The sequence below is a fragment of the Centruroides sculpturatus genome, unplaced genomic scaffold (assembly GCF_000671375.1).
Source record: "Centruroides sculpturatus isolate CEXI.00-Female unplaced genomic scaffold, Cexi_2.0 scaffold190, whole genome shotgun sequence".
NCBI classification, from domain to species: Eukaryota; Metazoa; Arthropoda; class Arachnida; order Scorpiones; family Buthidae; genus Centruroides; species Centruroides sculpturatus.
This window is the reverse complement of record NW_019384543.1, coordinates 172389-200305: the sequence shown is the minus strand read 5'-3', so window position 1 is coordinate 200305 and position 27917 is coordinate 172389. Positions and strand designations below refer to the sequence as shown.

General features: G+C 32.6%; 3 protein-coding genes across 4 annotated transcripts in view; all 3 read left to right on the top strand.

Annotated features, from left to right (window-relative positions):
• Positions 1 to 7: 7 nt before the first annotated feature.
• LOC111623438 (general transcription factor II-I repeat domain-containing protein 2B-like) lies at positions 8 to 1140 on the top strand. The gene has a single exon (XM_023366012.1). The coding sequence runs from the start codon at positions 19 to 21 to the stop codon at positions 889 to 891; it is 873 nt and encodes a 290-aa protein (XP_023221780.1). The 5' UTR covers positions 8 to 18; the 3' UTR covers positions 892 to 1140.
• An 11674-nt stretch (positions 1141 to 12814) lies between these two features.
• Positions 12815 to 13669, top strand: LOC111623414. The gene has a single exon (XM_023365986.1). The coding sequence runs from the start codon at positions 12815 to 12817 to the stop codon at positions 13667 to 13669; it is 855 nt and encodes a 284-aa protein (XP_023221754.1).
• A 4521-nt stretch (positions 13670 to 18190) lies between these two features.
• Positions 18191 to 27917, top strand: part of LOC111623426 (thioredoxin-like protein 1) — a 51894-nt gene continuing 42167 nt past the window's right edge. The window contains exon 1 of one of the 2 annotated variants that reach the window (XM_023366001.1): positions 18191 to 18408. In XM_023366001.1, the coding sequence (XP_023221769.1) occupies positions 18314 to 18408 (95 nt within the window). In that variant the 5' untranslated portion in view covers positions 18191 to 18313. Of the gene's footprint in view, positions 18409 to 20756; positions 20975 to 27917 lie in introns of those variants that run through there. The other variant, XM_023365999.1, reaches the window with a different exon arrangement.

Sequence of the window (27917 nt, the reverse complement as noted above, 5' to 3'; positions counted from 1 at the left end):
TATATTCGCGTAAATGCAATGCGTCATCGTGAATTTCGGCAGATGCTCTCTTTAGATGAGGAAACGTATAGTGTTGACCTACCATACTACTGCAAGGTTCGCTGGCTATCAACAGGTCAGGTTTTGATAAAAGTTTTGTCTTTACGACGACAAATTTTAAACTTTTATCAAGAACAAGGAAAACAATGTGATCTATCAGATGAAGTATTTCTCAGAAACCTTGCATTTTTGTCTGATATGATGACAAAACAAAACAATTTAAATATTTGCCTGCAAGGTGAAACGAGGTATATTTATGAAATGTGGCAAAAGATCCAAGCGTTTAGAAAAAAATTATCATTTTTCAAAACATTGCTTTGTCGATCGGAAATATCTGCACAACACTTCCCGGAGCTAGCTAAAATGTTAAATGAGCAGAACTGTGAAAATAAAATATTCGATGAATATGTAGGTGTCTTGGATTGTTTAATAGAAGAGTATACTAATAGATTTTCTGATTTTGACGAGCACACTCCTGCTATGAAACTGGCATTTGAACCACATTTAATAGATATATCCGAGGCTCCTGCAGAACTACAAATGGAGTTAATTGATTTAGGGGAAGATAGTATCATCAAATCCCTTTTTAACGCTAAAAAGGATCCCATAGAAATCTGGAAAAATGCTGTTGAATATCCATGCCTTCGAGAACATGCTCGCCGTTTACTTTCCTGCTTCGGAAGTACCTACTGTTGCGAGACAACATTTTCTCTCATGTCAAAAATAAAAACAAATTTAAGAACGCAAATTACAGATGCACATTTAGAGGATCAATTAAAGCTGTGTGTTACGAAGCTTGATCCAAATATACAATTACTGTCAAACAAAAAACAAAGCCAAATAAGTCACTAACTTAGTGAATAAAAAAATATTTTTTATTGTATTTTTTTATAATATTTTTATATTATTTTATATGTATATTATATTTAAAATTTTGTAGTATTATATTTTATTTTTTCTATATAATGCAATAAATTGTTAAATCTATAGAAAAACTATAATAATTTCACAAAAGTCACTTTCTTAGGTCAATCAGCTTATGCGGCCTCTCTTATTGCTGCCTAATTTAAATGTGGCCTCTAATGGTAAAAAGGTTCCCCACCTCTGGAATAGACTATTGACTAATATAATGTTATTTGTTTAATTATTGTACGATATAATGAAAAAAATATTTAATTATTCTTAATATAATGTTTTACTATAACGCCCAGAAAACTGTTTTTCGCCCTAAAATATAAATTGTTACAAATCGCCTCCTCAACATGGAAAAATGCCCACATGGGGACGATATCGCCCCCGTTGAGAAACGCTGGTGTAGATGGAGATAGTATGTGTGCCTGAGGTTCACAGAATTTATCTCTTTTTGACTAACTTTCGGAGGCCCCAAACGTGTTTCTTGGCCTCTATGATGATCTGCCACTGCCAAACCGGAGGAAAAATACTGTATGGGTTGTTCAATGTAGAAAGCTTAGCTTTATTTCGTTTTGACGTGAATACGTCTTTAAATTTGCTTCCGTAGTGGGAGGCAATTCAGAAAACTGATAACAAAATCGGGGGATACAGTTTGGCATTGCAGCTACATATCTATCATCTACATCCAAAATTTAATTACACTACGATAGTTAAAGGATCAAAGGCCNACTGCATTGAATAGACTATTGACTAATATAATGTTATTTGTTTAATTATTGTACGATATAATGAAAAAAATATTTAATTATTCTTAATATAATGTTTTACTATAACGCCCAGAAAATTGTTTTTCGCCCTAAAATATAAATTGTTACAAATCGCCCCCTCAACATGGAAAAACGCCCACATGGGGACGATATCGCCCCCGTTGAGAAACACTGGTGTAGACGGAGATAGTATGTGTGCCTGAGGTTCACAGAATTTATCTCTTTTTGACTAACTTTCGGAGGCCCCAAACGTGTTTCTTGGCCTCTACGATGATCTGCCACTGCCAAACCGGAGGAAAAATACTGTATGGGTTGTTCAATGTAGAAAGCTTAGCTGTATTTCGTTTTGACGTGAATACGTCTTTAAATTTGCTTCCGTAGTGGGTAGCAATTCAGAAAACTGATAAGAAAATCGGGGGATACAGTTTGGCATTGCAGCTACATATCTATCATCTACATCCAAAATTTAATTACACTACGATAGTTAAAGAATCAAAGAATTCATTACGTTGCGTGGGGATTGTGACGCGTCGCGCGCGGCGGAGGGGGGAGCGCCGCCATTTTGAGGTCGTTTGGCCGCGTCACATACTTTCCGTTTAGTATACATTTTGACTGGGAGAAGCTATGACGCTCGTTTGAGTTTCAATTTGAACGAAAAGAACCGAGTCGAATTAATTAAGTCGGAAAAAAGAAAGTGTGCATGATAATCGAGAAAATGCGAGTATTGTATTAATCTTTAAAATATTGGTGTTAAATCTGTCTTATAATATCATGACGACTCCTATAAATCGGGTTATCCGATAAGAATAAAATACAATACCAATATAGCCCTATCGTTGAAAAAATTCGCTTATTTTTGCTCGCCTCGAGTTTTGCTTAGTAGAAATGGCTAAAAAGTGCGCAAAATACGTACGGAAATACGGTATTACAGCACCATCTGTATTGGACGACCACCTGTCTAAAAGACCACTTTTTGAAGGAACCGTGGGTGGTCGCCATAAACAGGTTTTACTGTATACAGATTAAAGTTAAAAATGAAGAAAACTTAATACAATGTCGGCCTATACTCGTCGAAAAGCCAAATCAAAATATACAAATCCTATACGGGTTGGAAAGGGCTTCTCGAGAACAATCCAGTGATACAGTAGAACCTCGAAAACTCGGCTCTCGATAACCCGGCACTCCGGATAACTCGGCCACACCCTGGCAGGGCAAAAAAAATTCTTAGTTAATTAATTTTCATTATAGACAGCTTTATAAAATTATAAAAGCTCTCATAAAGTATTTTTCTGAGGTCTGTCTTATCAGGTAAATTACTGTACATAGTGTATTCATTAATTTTCATTTTCATGTAGTAAAGGCTCTATGCCTTCATAAAGGACGTACTTTTCCTTTGTTTAAGGGTATTTGGGCAGTTTATTTTCTGTTATATTCTGTACAAGTAAATACTGTACAAGTACAGTACAGTATTTTCGGAGGAAACACTCGTACTTATTTTTTTTAACCCCATTCCCGATAACCCGGCATTTTCACAAACTCGGCCACCCTTCGGTCCACATTAGGCCGAGTTTTCGAGGTTCTACTGTAACCATAAAACATATGATAGAGTGAAGCGGTGCCGGGAACCAGGGCCGGATTAACCCACTTTGGACCCTTGAACATTTTCTTCTTACCGGGTCCCCTCCTTAGTGGCGCAGGAAAATTTGCCGTCCCCTTATTTAGGTATCTCAATTTAAAGGACTAAAATTTCGTCACAGAATAAGTAATGAAAAATTCCGTGTAATGTTGCCATCTTTTTAAAATCGCTGACCCGAACGGCAGGTGATGTTTGTTCGAACAGAAGTTCCTGACGCATGCGTATGTCATTTTGCAATGCATAGTGCATGCCGGTTCTAAATCAGTTACAGTTAGCGACCAGGGAGACTTGGGTACGAGTAACGTAAGTAACCTAGATGACCTAGCTCTATTGGATATTGGAGGTGTATAATATACGAATAAATCGTACAAGCAAAAAAAAAAAAAAGTCGATAGGTTGTGCACGATATCCCCAGGTAAAATTAACAGTTCATCCGGACTGTGAGTCGATTCCCGGACTAGACTGTCCGGATGGTAACACTATTCCGTGCTCATTTCAATCGGTCCGAATCGTAGGTGCGACGAAAATATGAAATAAAATGGTATAAATTTTTACAAGATATTATTATTATTATTTATTGTGAAATTTTGCCACCCCTGCTGCCCCCACTACGCTACGCCACTGCCCCTCACTCTCCCACAATAAATAGAACACAAAAAAATATAAAACAATAAATAAAACACAACTAAATAATGTGAAAAACTAAAACAAATCTTAAATTTTTATTAATAAAAAATATTTGATATACAACAATAAATTTTAGTTTTTCTAGAAAAGTTTGAACGGTTTGTTTATAAATTTAAAAAAATTGAAATTTATTTTATTAAATATCTAACAAAAGTTGTTATACAATAACAATATTACCTTAAAAATTAATTGTTTAATTTAATCTTTTTTGTTAATATTTAAATAATATAATAATTCACATTAACCATATAAAAAGCAATATATTTTTATTTGTTTATTATATACAGTTGTCCAACAGAAAAGTAAACGAGTTTATTTACAAATCTTTTCAAAATAGACATCCCTAGACATTTGTCTTATTTGTCTATGCGATAATCCGGCCCTGCCGGTAACGTAAAACAAAGCATGGAGATCCGAANCAGGTAAATTACTGTACACAGTGTATTCATTAATTTTCATTTTCATGTAGTAAAGGCTCTATGCCTTCATAAAGGACGTACTTTTCCTTTGTTTAAGGGTATTTGGGCAGTTTATTTTCTGTTATATTCTGTACAAGTAAATACTGTACAAGTACAGTACAGTATTTTCGGAGGAAACACTCGTACTTATTTTTTTTAACCCCATTCCCGATAACCCGGCATTTTCACAAACTCGGCCACCCTTCGGTCCACATTAGGCCGAGTTTTCGAGGTTCTACTGTAACCATAAAACATATGATAGAGTGAAGCGGTGCCGGGAACCAGGGCCGGATTAACCCACTTTGGACCCTTGAACATTTTCTTCTTACCGGGTCCCCTCCTTAGTGGCGCAGGAAAATTTGCCGTCCCCTTATTTAGGTATCTCAATTTAAAGGACTAAAAATCAGTTTCGTCACAGAATAAGTAATGAAAAATTCCGTGTAATGTTGCCATCTTTTTAAAATCGCTGACCCGAACGGCAGGTGATGTTTGTTCGAACAGAAGTTCCTGACGCATGCGTATGTCATTTTGCAATGCATAGTGCATGCCGGTTCTAAATCAGTTACAGTTAGCGACCAGGGAGACTTGGGTACGAGTAACGTAAGTAACCTAGATGACCTAGCTCTATTGGATATTGGAGGTGTATAATATACGAATAAATCGTACAAGCAAAAAAAAAAAAAAGTCGATAGGTTGTGCACGATATCCCCAGGTAAAATTAACAGTTCATCCGGACTGTGAGTCGATTCCCGGACTAGACTGTCCGGATGGTAACACTATTCCGTGCTCATTTCAATCGGTCCGAATCGTAGGTGCGACGAAAATATGAAATAAAATGGTATAAATTTTTACAAGATATTATTATTATTATTTATTGTGAAATTTTGCCACCCCTGCTGCCCCCACTACGCTACGCCACTGCCCCTCCCTCTCCCACAATAAATAGAACACAAAAAAATATAAAACAATAAATAAAACACAACTAAATAATGTGAAAAACTAAAACAAATCTTAAATTTTTATTAATAAAAAATATTTGATATACAACAATAAATTTTAGTTTTTCTAGAAAAGTTTGAACGGTTTGTTTATAAATTTAAAAAAATTGAAATTTATTTTATTAAATATCTAACAAAAGTTGTTATACAATAACAATATTACCTTAAAAATTAATTGTTTAATTTAATCTTTTTTGTTAATATTTAAATAATATAATAATTCACATTAACCATATAAAAAGCAATATATTTTTATTTGTTTATTATATACAGTTGTCCAACAGAAAAGTAAACGAGTTTATTTACAAATCTTTTCAAAATAGACATCCCTAGACATTTGTCTTATTTGTCTATGCGATAATCCGGCCCTGCCGGTAACGTAAAACAAAGCATGGAGATCCGAAGGACTTCTTACAGTTAAGACATATAATACGCTCAAAGAAAATATTACCCGTTAACGTACACGTATTCACGTAAAACACATGGCCATGTCCCGGATGCAGCCACACCCGACTTTTTTTTTTACATTTTTCCACCCTGTGGGCCCCTTCTCTCACGAACTGGCCGCCCCATTTTGGGTCTGGCCGAACCCATAATGGGCTTACTAAAAGAGTGCCCACAGGGCATGAGTTTTAAAAAAATCATAATGAAATATTTTCATTAGCTACTACTGTTGCTATGATGACACGTAAAAGAACTTCTCTGTATACAAAAATGACGGTACCAAAACGACAAAGTTTCTTCAAGCATAGTCTTCTACTTACCATTGTTTCAATTAGACATACCAAAAAACTTTTTAAATTGTAAAATAATCTTATATTTACTTTCAACGTATAGAATGAAATAGTATTTCATGCTGTCTTATTAAATTTTTATGATTATTTCATAAAGTCGCTAAATATAGCATGGAGGCGGCCATATTGCTTCTTCGTTCACCATATCAGAGTCGACCATATCCACAACCCGATGAGTACGATGCGTATCGGTTGCTGCATCGGTGAACTCATCGTAAAATATCGGAACAAGATTTTGTTTATCGCGGTTCACCGATGCGCTGTTTGATGTATACTGAAATGTACCCATGGTTTCGTTTCAATGTCCATTATGTGATTTTATGAATGAAAATTTATTAGAATTTATTTATTAATTTATGAAAACGCACGTTAACAATGCACACGGTGTCATCTTGAATTTTTTTCGAATGATAGCCGGCATTTCTTTCGTGGCTACTTTGAATCTTCTGTCGGCAAGACAATTCGGCATTTTATAGTTAAATTTTACAATTCGGACGCTTCTTTTAATATATTTCTCTAAAAACGCATATTTTAAAATCATACCGATAGCTCTCTCTACGATACTGTGGATAGCATGGGTGCCGCCATCTTTTTCTTTCTTTCACCGTCGTTTTCAAATTGATTCCTCACGGTGGAATTAAAACTGTTTATAGAATGTCGTCCGAAAAAATCTTATTCGTTATTATTCATCATTAAAAATAATTATTGTCAAGATTCTAGGACCGTATGACAGGGTCGAAAACCCCCAAATTGTAGACCCCTGTGCGATTAAATAATATCGTATTTTTACGTATCATCTACTATATCACACATATAAATAACTAAAAGCAACTAATTCCTATCCATTTTATTCTAAAGAAATAAAAAACGTTACCTTTTTCCAGACATCAAACAGCCACGTGCAACCGAGAAAATTCAAAGAGACGACACGTGAATATCCTCGGCGAGAAAATTCTAAAATACTGTATAGACCAGGGGTGTCCAACCCGCGGCCCGCGGGCCGCATGCGGCCCAAAACAAGTTCCAATGCGGCCCAATAAACGTGTAAACAAAACCGACAAATGTTTTAATTTTTTTATTATTTATTTATTTCAACGGCATAAACTCAAAAAAAAAATTTCACAAAGCTGTAAACTTTTATACATATTTTATTTTTGAGTGAAAAGGAAATATTTTCAAATACTTGGAGATGTGTGAATGACGAAGGAATACTAAATAAAGCTGAAGTTGTGACTCAAAGGATTATAGACCCAAATTTGAGAAAAGGAGAGAAAGGCCAAAAGATAAAAAGTAGTGAGGAAAGTTGGAAAATTAAGGGTCAATATTTGCATAACAGAAGGTCTATTTAACCTTTCTCACTACTTTTTATCTTTTGGCCTTTCTCTCCTTTTCTCAACTTTGGGTCTATAATCCTTTGAGTTCCAACTCCAGCATTATTTAGTATTCTTTCCAGCATTGAAAGATCATTGAAAGATTTGGCTACCCTTTTTTCAGTTTGGCGTAAAAATTATCATTTCGCGCATTGGCTACTTTCAGGGCTACATATTATTTATAAATATATTAGTCGAATAAAAATGCAATTTAAAATGGTGTTTTGTCGTTTTCTATTAATTAGAGACCCAAATAAAACAAATATTTGTGTTTTTCAAATTATTTTTTGTTTGTTTCCTTTATAATAAATGAATTTATTTATTTCTAAGTAAAAATTGAAAGGGCCTGTAGAAGTAATTTTTTAAAATATCCTTGTTCGTGATAAAGTTTTAATACTTATTACTATAATCTAGACATGTTAATCCTTAAACATACTTGTATATTTAAGGATTGGGTCACAAATATATTATATATACTTGTGGCCCAAAACTCCATGACTTCTTCCAATGTGGCCCAGAAGAACAAAAAGGTTGGACACCCCTGGTATAGACGATAGACCCCGAATGCAAGTTACTCGCGCGCCGCCCTGGCGGCAAATATTTATATAACACGTAGGAGAAAAATCCAAAGGCTTTTTCTCTATATGAACCCTTACCAAAGAAAGAAAAAAGAAAGGGTTTCTTGGTACAGAAAATCAAGTAAACGTTTTAAATTTCAACTTACCAAATTTTAAATGTTTTAATAAAATATACAATTAAAAAAATAGATAAGGTGACCAACTTCTTTACAATGAAAAGGAGGACACTAATAAATTGAAGGAAACAATATCGTACATTAAAAACATTTTATTCATTGCAACAATAATACACTACAGTGGCGTGCCGTGACATTTGATGATAGGGAAGCTGTGTTTCTGTAAGAAGCCGACATCCAGGGGCAATCAGTCAATTGCGCGTCAGTGATGGTCTAGGGTCCATTCGTATCGTTTATTCGATAAGCCAGTAAAAACCGTAGACTTCTCTAAATGCATTTTTAATATCACAATTACATTCCGAATCGCTAGCCACGATATAAGGGCTACAATTAAAAATAAAATAATAAAAACTTACTCGGTGAAATAAAATGTGTGGTGAATGTACCGGTACATACCTGGTACAAAATATTCTTCAATTGTATGAATATGCTTTTAAAGAAAATTATAATTACATATGGCTTTGTAAAGAAACGTACATAAAAATATAAAATATTCTTTACTTTTTAAATCTTAAAACAATGCACTTAGTCAAATAGCTCCCTACGAGTGGCTAGTGAATGGAATCAGAGACGGTTGCAGAGCGTGCATACATGCGGACTGCTAAATCCCCAGGTGCCGATACCGGTCAATGTCAAATACCTCTTTTGTCGCATCACTAGTATATCTCAAAGGACGCGAAATGGCTGTTGTAGATTTTAAACGTTTTTCACCATAGCTGTAAAAATCTAAATATTTTAAACTTAATAGTCATTTGTTTTCTAACTAATTCGTTTTAGGACCAGGTGTCCACGGAAATTTACAAAATTTACAACTTTTCGGTCATTCTCAATGAAGTGGAAAAATTTCTGTTTATATTACGTCTAATATTATGAAGAAATCGGTCCCCACTGTACTCGGCTATGTAGATTGGTTCGGTTAAGCTTTTGTTTAAGTAAAATTCCGGCTCTTTCAGCGGGGTTTTATTTATGTTCCAAATTCCCTAATCGCTTAATTATTTAACCACTTCTTAAGTAGAAATAAGTCGAAACCGGTTACTTTGTACTCAAATATTTGTAGTCTCGGGAAAGAAGTGGAAAGACAAATTTTTATGACAACGGCTACATAAATCATAAATTTAAGTAAAATAAATTTTAGAGCTTTTTTTGTATCTCGTGCATCTTTCTCATTCATTAAATTTAGTTGTAAATGACGCTGTCGAAGTAACGGTTAATTTTTTAACATTATACAAGAATTGTACACGTTTTTTTCTACAACCCCATAGAGATGGTACAAACGAAATCGTAATATCACCGGTTTAGCATTGAAATCCGTAAGTAATATGGGAGAACATAATAAAAATATCAAATACTAGCAGACCCCGCCACGCGTTGTTGTGGCTCAAAATGTACTCTATTGTAAATGTATAACACTTCCCCCGTGGGAGAGGGAATTTTTAGAAAAATCCCTTCTTAATGTACATTCTCTTGACGTATCCTATTAAAACGCAGTCAAAAACTCAAAAATTCGCATCTAAAATAGTATAAATAGAAGCAGAGTTCTTCACGGTAAGCTTTAATCCTGTCCATCTTCACCCCAGTGGGGTGAATTTCGACATGTATATTATATAAAAACACGTGCGTATTCGAATGCAACGTTGTGTCAAAATTTCATAGGAATCGATAGGAACAAATGAACATTACATTTTTATTTATATATATAGACTAGCTGTTACCCGCGGCTTTGCCCGCGAGGATTTTGCAAGCAAACTCTATTTATATTCAGTATTTCAACAATCATAGAAATTGTTATATAATATCTACCGCCGAGAATGATGAGAATTGCCGAGAATCAAACGAACTCTGTTCAATTTGATCAATTTTCTGGAATGTTTACAATCGTTCTATAATCGAACCAATATGCAATAACAAATTCCAATTTAAAACGGTTCGAACATTTTTAAAATCGAAATAGATAAAAATATTTATAACAATATCTGAAATGTTATCAATTTAATACATCTAAGTACTCAATGAGAATTAAACGTAGTTGAAAACGAAAAATCGCACCTAAAATAGTACAGTAGAAGCCGTTCTTCCGGTTAAGCATTAATTCTCTATCTCTGCCCCCGCAGGGGAATTTCGAAAAATCCCTTCTTAGTGTGCGTTTTCATGACGTACCCTAAGGCTGAGACTCCACTACTGTAAAAACGGCGTAAAAACCCCTCGCCGTAAAAGCTTTTAATCACGTGACCCTGATATTTTACGCTTAAGCAGGTCGTAAAACCAGAGTAAAAGCGAGTTGAACAGTGTTCAACTTTTGACGCGAATACGGCCGTAAAACGGTACCATCCACCAATCAGAAGTCAGTTAAATCTAGGTCATTGTAACGCGGTGCGAAAATGGCGAAAAACCAGCTTTTGTGTACAGTACGTTTTCTTGTGGCTACTCTAGAATAGATCTGGAAAGATTTATCGAAAACATCCGAAAATATTCATGTATCCACGACAAGAAGTATCCCGATTATAATAATGGATGCCTAAATCACGCGATACGGACGGCCAAAGGAAAATCCTTCAATTTAGAGGAGTATATAATGAAAAAAGCTAAGCTTAATAAGTGCTGTATATTATCTTAATTAATAATACGAAAATAAAAGTTAATATATGAAAGTAAATATATTATTTTTATTACATTTGTAATTATAGTACAGAAAAAAAAAACTTGTAGAATATAATCATTGTCTTTATAACTTCAATAGTACTGCCGCGGTAAAAACTTCGCTAGCCGGACTTCCACTGCAATCCAGACGCAAACGTAAATAGGTCACGTGATTAAAAGTTTTTACGGCGAAGGTTTTTACGCTAGTGGAGTCTTGGCCTAAAACAAAGAATCAGTTCAAATACTCTTTCGGATGACGAATTTTGACCGTAGGCGTCGAATAACGACGCTGACAATAGGAATGGAGAGGAGGGCAGTTTGTAAAAATCCAAACAATAAACACTCTTTACTGCTAGAAACACCAATCTGGTTAATTTGTCAAGCATCACTTATCGTCACACATAACCTCTTTATAATTTTGTAATTCTACACAATAAAGTTAATTATACGCGAGATTTGTCAAATTTTATGTTTAAATCGTTTTCTCTTTTCTCAAAAAAATACTGTTTTAAATTTATGGTGTAGTAACTGAATAGAAAAGGATAGGGATTTTAATAAAGAAAATGGTAAAAATAAATGTACTTTGTCTGTTATTTATGTATTGTTGACCTATTATTTTGTTTCCAGATGTCCAGTGTCCTCTTGATGATATTGCAGTTGATCATCGCCCATTTGCCGTCGTCCTATTGACCGTGTTCTAACTTAATGATACTTTTATCCTAGATAAAAGTAATATCGAAAATAATAAACAAATTTATAGTGGCGTACCGTGGGTGTCAGCTGCCCGGGGCGGAGGAAAATTTCGGCCCCCTTATTTAGATATTTCAATTTAAAAAACCAAAATTCAGTTTTGTCATAGAACAAGCAATGAAAAATTCGGTGGTAGTGCAGCGACCTGTTTAAAATAGTTCTATTGGATATTAGTAGTGTATATGAACGCGAATGAATCGTATAAGCAAAAAAAAAAGTCAATAGGTTTCGCAGGATTTCCTCGGATAAGAAAATTACTAGTTCACCCGGACGGCGAGCCGATTCCCGGACTGTCTGGACGATAGCATAGTTTAAGATGTTTCAAATTTTTACAAGATGTTATTATTATTTACTGTGAAATTTTGCCGTCCCCTAAAAAGTGCCGCCCGGGGCGGGCCGCCCCTGCCGCCCCCACTACGGTACGCCACTGCAAATTTAATAAGTACCTGTACAGTACTATACATATTGATCCTCATACCGGTAGTTAAAATATGCTAATTTCATACATATGTATATGGGGAGACTATCCGATTTTGCGAACAAGTGATTTAATTGTTGTTTTATTATTTTCTAGGTAAGGTTTAGCCTAGTCTGTTGGTTATCAATTTTTTTATTTTTATTTTTTGGATAGTACTCCCATGTAAATTTAAGTTTAGAATGTATTTAATTGTTTGATTATTATTTTATTGATGTTGCATATATTTGTGGGATATGTGTAATTTTATATGATTTTTGTACATTGGTTTTGCTTTTTATTCTTTTTTCCGCATCATTGTTTTGTACCAGTATGTGCCTCCATATGTGCCCAAAGTGGCACATATGTGCCCAAAGTGGCACATATGGAGAAATCATATGGCACACCAACGTATCATACAATATTTATCATCTTTTTCAATCATTCCTTTGGTTATTACTTAATCATCCTTTTTTCAATTAGCTTTTTTGTATTTATTCTAATTAAAGCGCATTTGTTTAATTTATTTAAATATCGTTATTCGTGCTACTTCGTTCAATGTTCATCAAGTCTTGGAAAAAAGAAATAGAACATGGTGGTTTTCCGTTGCCTTCCAACAACATAAGATACGCTGACGACATAGTCCTGCTGAGTGACAGTAAAGAGGGATTACAGAAAATTCTGAATCGACTGTTCAAAACTGGATTGGAGAAATTCCATATGAAAATAAATGAAAAGAAGACAAAAGTAATGAAGGTTTCAAAGAAGGAAGATATGGAGGAATTCCAGATCATTCTGGGAAATAAGGAACTTGAAAGGGTTAAAAAGTTTGAATACCTGGGAAGCTGGATAACAAGTGATAATAGATGTAAAATGGAAATTAAAAGCAGAATTAATAAAGCAAAAGCTGCCTTTTATCAGATCTATCATATATTAACAAACAGAGGCCTTAACATAAAACTGAAAATAAAAATCCTAAGGACAATGATCTGGAGTGTACTAACATACGGATGTGAGGCATGGACTCTTACGCATGAAATGATGGAAAGAATTAACTCATTTGAAATGTGGTGCTTGAGAAAGATGCAAAGAATAAGTTGGACGGAGAAAATAACAAATGAGGAAGTTTTGGACAGGCTGGGCTTGAGGAGAAGGTTGCTTATAAATATCCAACAAAGAAAGGTACGATATGCTGGACATTTGGCTAGAGGATCAGGAGGACAACTACGAAAGACGGTGATTGAGGGACTGGTGGAGGGGACAAGACCTAGACGAAGACCCCGAAAGACTTGGAGAGATAACATCAAAGACTGGACTGGAAAGGATTTAAGAGAAGCCTGGAATAGAGAAACATGGAGAGGAATAGTTCATCAAATGCAACCCTCTGTAGAGAGGATGCCACTGGATAGATAGATAGATTCGTGCTAATTTATGCGTGCCAAAGTCTAAAACTTTGGCACGCATAAACATCTTTAAAGCTATTCGCGTTTTTCATGAACTATAGAGGGCGCCGCATTTTTACAAAATAGCTACTTTATCTGGGTCTCTTGTAACTAGTAATGTAAAATTAATCATATATTACTGTCCGATATAATGATATATGCTGCCTGTAGCTGTTTATCGAGAAATTTTATAGAAGGAGAACAATTATTGTTAGCGGGACACGTCATTATCATGGGCGTAGCCAGGAAGGGTCATGGGTGGGCACGGCTCCCCCAGTTAACCTGGTGCCCTCTCCAGAAAGTTACAGCCGAAAAAGTGTTGAGCAGATTTGCAAAAAGAAATAAAAAGTTGAAGCTAATCTAATTGGGTGTAGTGTACCGCGGCCCGCAATTAATGTCTGAATATTGGACTGAACTTCAAATAATTGATTGAATGGATCCGCGATAACTCTCCACAACCTGACAATGTAAAGTTGCAGGAAAGTTGAGAAATTCCGATCCAAAAAAAAAGTCAACTGCTTTTTGTGCCTAATGTGAAAAGTGTATCTGTAATCTTTATGTACAGTTTAGTCTCTACGGAGTGACGCCACAATAGGTTCTCGAATCACCTGAAAATCTTGCTAGGGCCGCCTCTGGTTCGGGCAATGGAAAAAGTTTTCTTTTCAATTCGGCCCGGAGGAAAAAACTGTTGGTTACCTCTGGTCTATATCTAGATTAAGACGGTGAACTATATTAAAGAATGGTAAAAAAATAATTGATTGGTTAATTTTTGTTTAAGGCATTGCTAGAGTTTGATATTAATTAATGTTACGAGAACGTATGATTAAAGGAAGTTTCATGTTTTATGTGTGTTAAGTTATTGTCGATTCTTATGGAAATTTCATTTCGATGAACAACAATTTGAAATAATTCAATTTTGTGTCAGGTTGGCCTCTACTAGGCCCCCATAACAAAACTCTGGCTACGCCCATGGTCATTATGTGGTACCGAAACAAATGAGTGAGATCTGCTATACATATCTGTGCCCTTTGTGTTAAAAAACATCAGCTTTGACATTGTCCCATCAAGGCCGGATTTACAAGTAAAAAGCCTCGACTTTCAAAAGACCTCAAACGTTTGTACAAAAAAGAAAATTGAAGTCAGATTTTGTAATAAGCATTTTTTTTACAAATCAACAAAATATACTTCACTGTTTATTTTGTGTAGTATTTCATTAATTCTTTTCTTTTTATGATTGACTTCTAAAATTGTGAAGGGTTGGTAAGGATCTTACAGAGTTCAGCTTAGGGCTTCGAAATGCTTAAATCCGGCCCTCTGTCCTATACAAAATTACTGGCATTTAAAAATTTAACAAAATATGTTTTAAAATTGAAGCATAACTTGTTCGTGTAAAGCTGGACAATCTGGAAACTGCCAATTCTTAACAGTCTAATCCACTCTCAGAATTCAGAGCTCATAAATATATCCGATGAATTTCCGAATAATCATCTGTTTTTCCCGTTTATCGCGTGGGAATAGACGAAAACTTATATCAGGCAGGGGCGCCGCTAGCTGTTTGAACGCCCGTGTGCAATACCGATTATGCCGCCCCCTGTTTAACTACGATTACCTATGCTGAGCTTGCCAGAAAGGCTCTTTGCCGCCCCCTGGACGTGCCGCCCGCGTGCGGTGCACGCCTTGCACGCCCGCTTACAGCGGCCCTGATATCAAGCTCTCGTAAGGCTTTGAAATTGCAATTTGGAACCAACAGTAAGCGTTGCTTTTTCTATCGCTTTTCATCTTACTGCTGATAATACACAAGAATGAATCAAACGACCCAGATAGAATAGTTTTGTTTTTAAATACCAGAGGGCCAGCATCCGGTGAAAAATGCGAATAAGGGTGCGACTATGCAGACGCGTGCGAGCGAGAGAAAGTGGAGTGGAGATGATGAGTCACCTGTTCCCGTCGAACTCGTCAAGTAGAATTATCGTACTATATACAAATTAAACACAAAATGGTTCGATATCGACGCTTATTACTAGCAAAGAAAAAACTTTTACTATTAAGATTACTGCGTAAAAAAATAGAAATAAAACGAAGAAACGGTGTTTAGTGGAGTAGCGTAGTGGGGCGGCAGGGGCGGCCCGCCCCGGGCGGCACTTTTATGGGCGGCAAAATTTCACAATAAATAATAATATCTTGTAAAACTTTGAACCATTTCATTTCATATTTTTGTCGCACCTTCGATTCGGACTGACTGAAATGAGCACGGAATATTTTATTACTTATTCTGTGACGAAACTGAATTTTAGTCTTTTAAATTGAGAAGATACCCAAATAAGGGGACGGCGAAATTTTCCTCCGTCCCGGGCAGCTGACACCCACGCTACGCCACTGACGGTGTTCATCCTCTCTGGAAATAGCAAATTTCCCTTCCGTCCTTCCAAAACAAAATATTTACCTTGGCAGTGAAACATATTGAATTGAAAATAAAATTTGTTTAAAATGTTGTTTATTTAATTTATTTAATAAAGTTATTCTTGTATTAATTCTTCATCAATAAAATTATTAACAATATTTATCAAGATACTTCTTTGATGGCACTTGTTTTATTAATGTATCAAGATATATTGCAAAAGGGCCTATTGATGTTCGTTCAATTCCCTGCAAGAAATACACAAAGTTAAATTTTTCTTTTCTAAATTATAACTTTTTTGTCAAACACTGTGTAAAGTTATACAGTATGTAATAATTTTATATGAAACATTTCTCACCTGTTTACATTACTAATTTCTTTTAGTAACTTTTGCAAAAGGTTACTAAATTTTATTAGTAAATTTGCAGATTACCCAGGTACGTCTATCTTTAACTTTTAATTTTATTAATATTAATATCATTTTTAATTTTATTTTTTAAATGTATTTTTACATTTTTCATATAGTGTTTTAAGCTCTTTATTAAAGTCCTATTTTTAAACAAGGCGTCATTGACGAGAAAAATCCAAAAGTTGTTAATAAGTTCTAGTAATATTTTGACTCATATAATAATTATCAATTCTATATATCAGCAATAATTATTAATTAAAAACACTTAATTTCACATATATAATACAAGAAAATTCTTAAAACCTGTCAGATAGGTTCGAGAACTAGAAATTCGATCTCGCCAGCAAGATTTCTTGCTTCTCGCTTGTGCACGGTTTTCCTTTGCGAGAACTATATCGCTCGCTACTAAATTCACGTCTGCATAGTCTTAGAACTCCATAAGCTTCTTCAATGAGAAGAATTATACGCTCACAAAAGAAAATGTTGGCAAGTTTTTCGGGATATTTGAACCTTTAATGGAACTTATAAATCATTCACCAAAGAAGCTGTTCAATTGTGATGAGACTGATTTAACTGTTGTCCAACACAAGACAAGCAAAGTGATTTCGTTGAAACGAATCGCTAGATAGGATCTCTGTCATCTGCAGAAAGGAACTCCCTGATTATTGTAATGACTTGCATGAGTGAAGCAGGACACTTTATTTCACCACTTCTTGTATTTCTGAGATTGAATGTGGAAAAGGAACTGCTGGATGGTGCTCCTAATGTACCTATCGCAGCATGCCATAAATCTGGATGAATGAGTTACAAATGAATAGCTTCCTTCAGTAATTTGAACAGCAATTCCTCAGACATGCCAAATTAAGCAAAGATGATCCTGTGGTTCTGGTTTTCGATGGACAATATTCACATACTAGGAACCTTTAACCTCTAGAGAATGTGTACATGTTGTTTATCTACCCCTATAAATTGCAATCCCTTGAGAGGACTTTTATGTGTCTTTTGAAAACTTATTATAGCCAAGCCGTTGAAATCTGGAAGAAACAAAACGTGGGTGGAGTCGTGACTCATTATCATTACCAAGTGCAAAGCTCCTAGGAGAGACTTCAATAAAGTAACACTATTGCATTTATAGTTACTGTACTATTGCAGTAACTATAAATGGATTGTATATTTAACATATCATTCTTTAAGTAATTAGTTAAAGCTTTTTGTTTCATCTTAGCATATTCATAATCGACGGCCGGATGGCCGAGCGGTCAAGGTATAGCCTATCGCCTTGAGTGACCCGGGATCGAATCCAGACGGGTCGAATAATCCCCGAGAACTTTTTGGAATGTGGTCAATCCGGATATGTCAGAGCCCTGACCCTCGCTGCCCCATTGTGAGCCTGGCCGAACCCATAATGGGCTTGCTAAAAGAGGCCCTCTTAGTGCTTCAGGGCAGAAAGTTAAAAAAAAAAGTATTTTCCTAAAATCGCACAAACTGTACGATTACTAGGAACACAAATTTAGAGAAGCCAAAATCCCACTGGGCTTATTAATATTTATTAAAAGCCGAGTGTTTCTTTATTTTAAACCGATATTTATTATTTATTTTTAATGTATAATAAAAGTTTATGCTTAAACGTAATAAGTACGTTAATAAATAATTTATCTAAAATGTTCTTTCGAAATAACGTTAGGGTTCGGAAAGTTGTTTGGACGATAAGCGCATTGGTTACATGTAGGAAAACAGATCGTTCGTTACGTTTACGATAAAGGGGTTATTCTGTAAGCAAATTTAACAATAAAAGAAAAGTTTAAAAAATGACTGTTATTATTATACCCGAAGACTCAAAATTCCACGTGGAACTCAATAATGCCGGGACTAAGTTAGTTGTTGTTTATTTTTTCGCAACATGGTAAGTGAAGTTTTCATTCTCATCATGATGTTGCATTTTTGAGTCAGTTTAATGTACCTTGTATTAACTTCAATCAAAGAAATAAACATAAAAATTAACCAAAATTTTATTACTAAAGATATTTTTATACTTCTAAACACGATTTTCCTTGTTAATTTCAAGTATTTTTAAAATTTAAAACATAAAAGTTGTCTATTTCAGTTTATTGTATAAATTGCCAGAAGAAGCATAAAAATTAATTTATAAAAATCAATAATTAGTGAGATCGTTAATAATGTAATGTATATTTATACCATAAGTAATAAGTTTTTAATTGAAATTTAATGTTTATTGGATGTACAAAACTGGAAAATGTTTAAAGTAATTTGTAATAAATTATTAACACACTAATGATTATATTGGATATTTATCCATATTTTTTGTTCACAAAAAATTACATATAGGTTCATACATTGGCGTGTAAAACTTAAGCAACGATGTAATTTTTAGGCAGATGGCCATGAAATTGTAGAAAAGGGCTTGTTGCCATCAGTACAATGAACACCCATTTCAGTAGAAAGTGATTCATATGCGGGAAGAAGACATCACAGGTTACATAAAGGCATGCAAAATGCGTGCAGTTGGCACATGCAGTGCAAGACTACAATAAAAAGAGGCTTTGATTCCATACTATATGCATTCTATTCATTTTTGCACTAGTATGCTTTCTTCATCTTTTAAGTACAAAATACTGTCTCTGTATTCTGAATTTTGTCTCCTGGGTGATTTTTTTTTTGTGGCATTATGACAAAAAACAATTGTTGCTTAAGTTTTGCACACCAGTGTTTATTGCAATTGTTGTAAGTGTTGATTTATGAACACTACATAAAATTTCTTCATTCTATAGTTTGCATTGCAGTATTAAAATTTATAGTTTAGATAGAAAAAATCTTATAAAAATCCATATATATAATAATAAATATAATAAATCCATAATCATATAATAATTCTCTTATTGTTGTTAACAACAATAAGTGAATTATTACTACTACTAATAATAAATTTTTATATTATTTTTATATTTTCATAAATTTAAATTTTACATTGATCTTTATAGTTGTTTATTTATTAATATAAAATGTGTATACATATATTGTGTATTTCAAATTTTGATTTTTGATAATACATTTTTATAAAAATAAAAAAGCAAAGAAAGATAATGTTTTAGTATTAACATGTAATTTAAACTTTATATTAAATATATATCTTACATTTTCAGCAAAACAGGGTTTTTATTATTCCATTAATGGTAGATGATTTTTTTCTTTTATTAGTATGTTCCACATATTTTTATTTGGTTTTTGTGCTTTTGCATATTTTTATTTGGTTTTTGTGCTTTTGCATATTTTTATTTGGTTTTTGTGCAATTCTACCCTATTCATATTGGTTTCCATTACTATATAATCAATTTTATTGTTTTATTGAATAATTAGTAAACACAGAATATTTACTAGTCACATTACTTTCACTTCTTCCTAGAAATACAGTAGGAAACAGCTGAAAAGATGTGAACATTCTTGGTCCAAAATTTCTGAATGCTTTCTAATGGGATGTAAATAATTACAGTAATACCTTAAAGTATGATTATGTGACCTCAGAAATCTGTTTGTGAATCACTTCTTATCATGTCCACTTGAGATGAAGACATACAATAAAAATAATTGCATAGGTGAATTCTAATTTACTCATTACCTTTTACAGCAGGAACAACTTTTAATAAGTAACATTTTTGGTTATGTTTAATGACCATCCTCAGGTTTACAAATTTTCAAACAATTTAGAATGCAAGAAAATGGAACATAAATTTTAAGAATGCAGAACAATTACAACATAATTACAATAAATAGAAACATTAAAATAAATAAATAATAAAAGAAATGAAGAAATACAATAACATATAAATAAATGTTACCCCCTAGGGCAGAAAGAACAAAGGTTAAAAATAAATATATAAAATAGACAACCCTAAAGTTGGGGATATTTGTGATAAAAAATGTCCTTCCAAGTTATGGGGTATATAGATTTCAAACTAAGTTCTCCACATCAAAGATAACATGTTGTGGTGCACTCCATTAATTACAGGGACCACAGCACATTATTTTCTGCATATAAAGCTTGATAGAATGCTTTTCATCACATATATCCCCAACTTTTAGGACTGTTTTATATTAATATAATTATTTTTATCCTTTGTNAACCGATATTTATTATTTATTTTTAATGTATAATAAAAGTTTATGCTTAAACGTAATAAGTACAGTACGTTAATAAATAATTTATCTAAAATGTTCTTTCGAAATAACGTTAGGGTTCGGAAAGTTGTTTGGACGATAAGCGCATTGGTTACATGTAGGAAAACAGATCGTTCGTTACGTTTACGATAAAGGGGTTATTCTGTAAGCAAATTTAACAATAAAAGAAAAGTTTAAAAAATGACTGTTATTATTATACCCGAAGACTCAAAATTCCACGTGGAACTCAATAATGCCGGGACTAAGTTAGTTGTTGTTTATTTTTTCGCAACATGGTAAGTGAAGTTTTCATTCTCATCATGATGTTGCATTTTTGAGCCAGTTTAATGTACCTTGTATTAACTTCAATCAAAGAAATAAACATAAAAATTAACCAAAATTTTATTACTAAAGATATTTTTATACTTCTAAACACGATTTTCCTTGTTAATTTCAAGTATTTTTAAAATTTAAAACATAAAAGTTGTCTATTTCAGTTTATTGTATAAATTGCCAGAAGAAGCATAAAATTAATTTATAAAAATAAATAATTAGTGAGATCGTTAATAATGTAATGTATATTTATACCATAAGTAATAAGTTTTTAATTGAAATTTAATGTTTATTGGATGTACAAAACTGGAAAATGTTTAAAGTAATTTGTAATAAATTATTAACACACTAATGATTATATTGGATATTTATCCATATTTTTTGTTCACAAAAAATTACATATAGGTTCATACATTGGCGTGTAAAACTTAAGCAACGATGTAATTTTTAGGCAGATGGCCATGAAATTGTAGAAAAGGGCTTGTTGCCATCAGTACAATGAACACCCATTTCAGTAGAAAGTGATTCATATGCGGGAAGAAGACATCACAGGTTACGTAAAGGCATGCAAAATGCGTGCAGTTGGCACATGCAGTGCAAGACTACAATAAAAAGAGGCTTTGATTCCATACTATATGCATTCTATTCATTTTTGCACTAGTATGCTTTCTTCATCTTTTAAGTACAAAATACTGTCTCTGTATTCTGAATTTTGTCTCCTGGGTGATTTTTTTTTTGTGGCATTATGACAAAAAACAATTGTTGCTTAAGTTTTGCACACCAGTGTTTATTGCAATTGTTGTAAGTGTTGATTTATGAACACTACATAAAATTTCTTCATTCTATAGTTTGCATTGCAGTATTAAAATTTATAGTTTAGATAGAAAAAATCTTATAAAAATCCATATATATANCTATCACTTTCTTCAGCATCTGCAAATATCAAAAATTAATTTTTTTTATAACACTCATAATTAAATAATTTAATTATCATCAGTTTGAACAAAATAAATACACAGGGTTAATTGAAAGTTCCTTAAACCCTTTTTATTCCAAAAGTCCTAAAAATATATTACCTTTGTTTATGTAGTTACCTAAAAATCAAGTGATTACCAGACTAGATCAAGCTATATTACTGCTACTAATAATTAATTAAATACTAAGTAATTTGGCCTAGAGGTAGGCATTAGGCACAATCTCTTATTAAATTTAACAATTATAATTAATATTTGTTAATTAATTTATAAGATTCTGGAAGAAAAGAATCAGTCTGGGGCAGGACTTGAACCCGCAATTTCCACTTACCATGTGGATGCGTTGCCAATACGTTACCCAGATTCTGTCTGATTGTTGCATCCAAAACTATTAATTTGGATATAACCATACTAATTACTAATATCAGTAATATAGCCTGATCTAATCTGGCAATCATTTGGCTTTAATAAATAACTATTGGACTTATGTTTATACATAAAAATCATTTCCAGGTTACTTATGTTGTACTTATGAACAGAGGTAACTTAAAAGTTCCAATGATAAAGAGCACCATTTAGTTAGTGTAAAACTATTCTCTGGATTCAAATAAATACATTTGGACTGTGTAATTTGAGCTTTAAATTTTTGAGAAGTGACTTTATTTTATGTAATCTTTTTTCAAAGTCAACAAAAAGGTCCATACAATTCTCTACACCAGGTCTTCTTAAACTATGGGTTGCGACCTCATTTGGGGTCGCTTAGCAAAATCTTGGGGTCGTGAAATTTTAATGCAAAATATTGGAAATAATTTGTGAGAGTTTGAAAATGGCACACTTTGTGTCATAGGTTTCGAGAACTGCACTTTGTGTCACTTCTGGTGCAGCAAGACAACGATTTAGCAACACTGTAGTGTGAACTAGTGTAGTATTGTTGCTTTCAGTGTATTCAGTTGTCTCTGTTCCATTGTAACACAAGAGTGAACTGTGGTAGTACACCATTATTGTTTTTGCAAATTTGTATATCTTTATTTTATATTTTTTGGGTCACAAAGAAAATCACAATCATAAATGGGGTTGTAAATAAAAAAAAGTTTAAGAAGCCCTGCTCTACACATTATTTCCTATGTAACTACATTAACAAATTTAATATATTTTAAGTATTCTTGATACGAAAAGGATTCAAGGGACTTTTGACTCACTCTGTATCTATATAATTTATTTTATATCTTATTACAGTAACTTTTTCAAATATCAATTATTATTATTTATTTATTTCTGTTATTTTTAGTTTAACATCAAAGAATTGCTGGATTATATTGGTCTATAATAATAATACTAATTATTAAGTAATTTGACATAGAGGTAGGTATCAGGTGCCATCTCTTGATGAATTTAATAATTATAAGTAAATTAATATTTGTTAATTAATTTAGAAGGTTCTGGAAGAAAAGAATTGGCCCAAAGTGGGACTTGAATCCACAGCTCCTGCTTTCTGTGTAGATATGTTGCCAGTTTTGCTACCCAGACCTCTGTCTGATCTTCATTTCTCGAACTATTTAGTAGCAGTATGATAGCCTGATGTAATCCAGTAATTGTTTGGCATTCAATTAAAAATCAGGTTATTGGATTGTGAATGTGTCTCTTTAATCCGATCAATTCAGTTCGGTAGACTATCAATACAGCTTTCACCTGGGTTAGATACTTCTTTTATTGTTTTGACATATGCATTTTAGACTTATATGAATTTTATGTCCCTCTTCAGTTCAAAACTACAAATTATTTTAAAAAAAATACAATTAGTAAGATGACAAATTCTTTGCATGTAGATCGTATTTACTGACATAAAACTATTGTATTTAAAAAATTGTTACACTTATACGATACCTAAGGTTCTGTCTTCTAAAACCACAGTGTATAACGGGTAACGTTGGAAAGAGTTTAAAATACAGCCATTAAAAACAGTTTTTTATGGCTGTATTTTAAACTCTTTCCAACACATTGGTTGCTAATATGACAAAAACATATACATACTAAATATCCTAAATATCAATATTCCAAAACTAAATGTCCCATTGGAGTTCTTGGGTGATCTCAGATGCACAATGTATGTTACTAGCTAATATCTCACTATTTGGGTATGATGGGAACAGATTGTCCTAATCCTGTCGACAATGTCACTTTGTTGATGGCGATCATCACAAACATCTCGCTTGGAGGTTCCAACTTGTTTCTCACTTTTTGTCTTTCCAGAATAGTCCAAAGGGGAATAAAAAGTGAGCTTACAATGTGAAAGTTTCTCAATTTATACTTCCTGTGCTCTGGAAGTAGTTCTCTTGCACGTGACACTACCCTGGACCAATCAGAGGACTCCAATCGTTGCACCCTAGAAAAGGTGACACCAGGACAAAAGAGGAAAGGATCACGCAACACCGCACAAAAATAAAATCGCAATACATAATAAGGGAACATTACGTACAAAAAAAAAAACGCAAAAAATATATAACATATATAGTTGTGTAGCACTACAACTGACCATTTATTAGAAAATTGACAAATGGGAGGTTTTACTAAATCTCAACAAATTATAGTGTATAGTCCTATTGCCATTTACCCATGTACTAGAAGATTAAATATAGAGCCTTAGAATAGTATTCTCTAATTCAGACTGTTACTTTAAAAGTGCTCTACTATCCAGTGCTCTGTTAACAGGAGCACTGGATAGTAGAACCTAAACAATTTTCTACCCTAAAACATAGGAGAGAAAATTGGGAACATGGGAAATTGCTCTCTCAAACAAATTGTTCTGTTATCCTATACTCTTTTAAGTAGATTGAGTGTGTATAAATTTTATCTGAGACATAAAATGTGATATTATATAAAATCAATATATAATTCCACTATGAATTAAAAAGAAAAAATATTACTTTTAAACAACAACAACAACACATCATCAGGGTGGGTGTAGTAAACAACATACATACCCTATGAACCAATGACTGGTGTGTGTGACTTTTTCTCTCTCTTTTTTTTTTTTTTTTTTTTTTTTTTTTTTTTTTTTTTTTTTTTTTTTTTTTTTTTTTTTTTTTTTTTTTTTTTTTTTTTTTTTTTTTTTTTTTTTTTTTTTTTTTTTTTTTTTTTTTTTTTTTTTTTTTTTTTTTTTTTTTTTTTTTTTTTTTTTTTTTTTTTTTTTTTTTTTTTTTTTTNTCTCTTTTTTTTTTTTTTTTTTCTTTAGCTCATTGGTTCATACATTTGTTTAATATTGCTTTTATGTATTATTTTGAATATGTTTTAGTAAGTAATTTAAATTTAAAAGAAATTGGTAAAATATTTATGTTTTATTCTTTATGAAAAATTTATTTATCGTACAGTAACTATTGATGACACTTTTAATATATGAAAGTTAAAACTTTATAGCAAGAAATATCATTGATAACTTATCAAAAATCTGAATACCCAAATAACAAATTTTAGTTATATTAAATACTGTATTATTATAAATAGCATGTAGATAATAATTATTATCTACATGCTATTGTAGATTTATATAAATTTGCTATTGTGTAAATGTAAACTTAGTTAAAAATATCAAGAGTTTATCAAGAATAATTCAAGTTTATCAATTTACCAGTACTCTTAGCATGCAAGGATATTGTTTATTTATTGAGGAAAATAACTTTCTTTAAAATGCTAATATTTTAGTTCTTGATATAATCTATAAAAACTATAAAAATGGAAAGTTTTCTTATAAAAAGTTTATAAACAACTCTGTTGGATACTTTTGCTTCAAAAATAAAATAATACTTTACCTTTGATGAAATTGCTGGGACAATAACTGTAAATTTAAAAAAATATATACAATATAAAGACTATACAATAAAAAATTCAAACACAAATTATTTATTGTATTTATTCAGACACTTGGCAAATCTCATCATTAAATTTTATTCAGTTGATACATGTTCATCTCATTTGTACATGTGTCTGAAGAAATACAATAAGTAATTTGTGTTTGAATTACTAAAAATTACTGGCACTGTTTCAAAATACCAGAATAAAAAATCTTATTGTATCCTTTCTCATATGTCAGGAAATAAGTCTTACGGCAGAGTTGATCTTTATTTGAAGGCTATTCATCTGACACAATATGCAAAATGTTATAATATACATTTGATAAAATTGCCAGGATGATTTTTTATTTGTGCTATCACCAGAGGGAATTTTTATAACATTTTGCATATTGATGTGGATAAGTAACCTCTAAATAAATGTCAACTCTGCCATAAGACTTATTTCCTGAGGTGTGAGAAAGGACATATAAAAGATTTTACAATAAAATAGTCTTTTATTTTGTGAGTTTATATTTACTGTCCTGGACATAATTGATTAAGTAATATTTTTAGATACATAAGTATTAAGCAATGAAGTCAGGAAAATATTTACATGAACCAGATAAATCAAATTTCTTTCTTTAATACAGTGGTGCCTCGTATAACGTAGGCCTCGAATAACGGACGCTGCGAATAACGGACTTTCCGTTCGGCAGTTACGTGAGACACACAATGGACTTTTTTCGAACAAGTGCGAATGATGTTTCCACTCTTTTGCCGTTGCCAATGACAATCTGCTATTTTTAGGATATATTAGTATTATTAGAATGTATTATTAGTATATCTGAAGNACTTATTTCCTGAGGTGTGAGAAAGGACATATAAAAGATTTTACAATAAAAAAAATCTTATTATATATTTTTTGTGATTTTGAATCACATACATTAAATTTTTTATTTATCTCTGCCAGACATGATCAATACCCACAACATTGCTATCTTTACATTATGACATTATACATTGGATAGATATCATGTATTGTGTCAGATCAAGCCAAAGTGATTATATAACTAATGATTTCAATAACTGAAACAAAAAATTAAAAAAGGTAGAGAATGAAAAAATAACATATCCTACATAGTATAAAGCAGTAAAAAATTCATCTTTTTTCAATGGTCTATAATCTTCATGTAATAAATCATCAATAAAGCATTTTTATGAATATTTTATCATAAAATTATTTGATTGATTATGTTATACCACATGATAAGACCTCAAACACTTGTCATATTTTAGTATTTGCTGGAGAGACCTTTAGTTGATCTCTGCATCACTTTTTTTCCGCTGTATCAGTATTGCACATTGTAATTGGTTCTTTTGTTACTGCAGAACAGATTTCTTCTTTAAGGAATTCTTCAGTGCAGATTCTTTGCAATTTTCATTTACACATTGAAATTGGACACTGACATATTGTTAGGACTTAAATCATTATTGTTTTCCTCCACTTCCACTTCACCTGTATGTTTGTTTGCATGTTTAGCAAATGAATTGATAATCATGGTTGATGTAACTTCATTCCAGCTTTGTTTAAGATGGTAAAGAGCATCTAGAAGATAGATCTGTTTTGACAGCTCTCTTGCATTAATTTTTGAGATTTTAATGTTTTGGAGAAATCACTGATATATTTCATAGTAATAATGTTTTTATAGTTGAGTTATGACCTGATTGCAAGACTATATGAATGATGTCATATAGAATGGCAAATGACTTTTATGTGAATTAAAATGCTTGTCACTTGATGTGATACACAATTGTCAATCAACAGAAGAATCTTGCACTTAAGTTTCTAGTCCCACTTCAGCAACCAGTCATTAAACTTTAAAAGCATTACTGACTCTTACCTCTCTCATTTCCTTAAACATCAAGAGTTTTGCTTTTTTCCTACCATTATTAAGTCCTCTCTTGCCATGCTTACCATCATGTGACTATCAGACACTCTTTGGAATTCTTACAGCCTTGTGTTACATTTTTGAATAAATAAGTTTGTTCAGACATAGCATTGAAATAAAAACAAATTTCATCAGCATTATAACCATTGCAAGGTT

Coding starts and splice junctions, on each gene's coding strand:
- LOC111623438 (XM_023366012.1), top strand. CDS start 19: ATGCGTCATCGTGAATTTCGGCAGATGCTCTCTTTAGATGAGGAAACG.
- LOC111623414 (XM_023365986.1), top strand. CDS start 12,815: ATGTTCATCAAGTCTTGGAAAAAAGAAATAGAACATGGTGGTTTTCCG.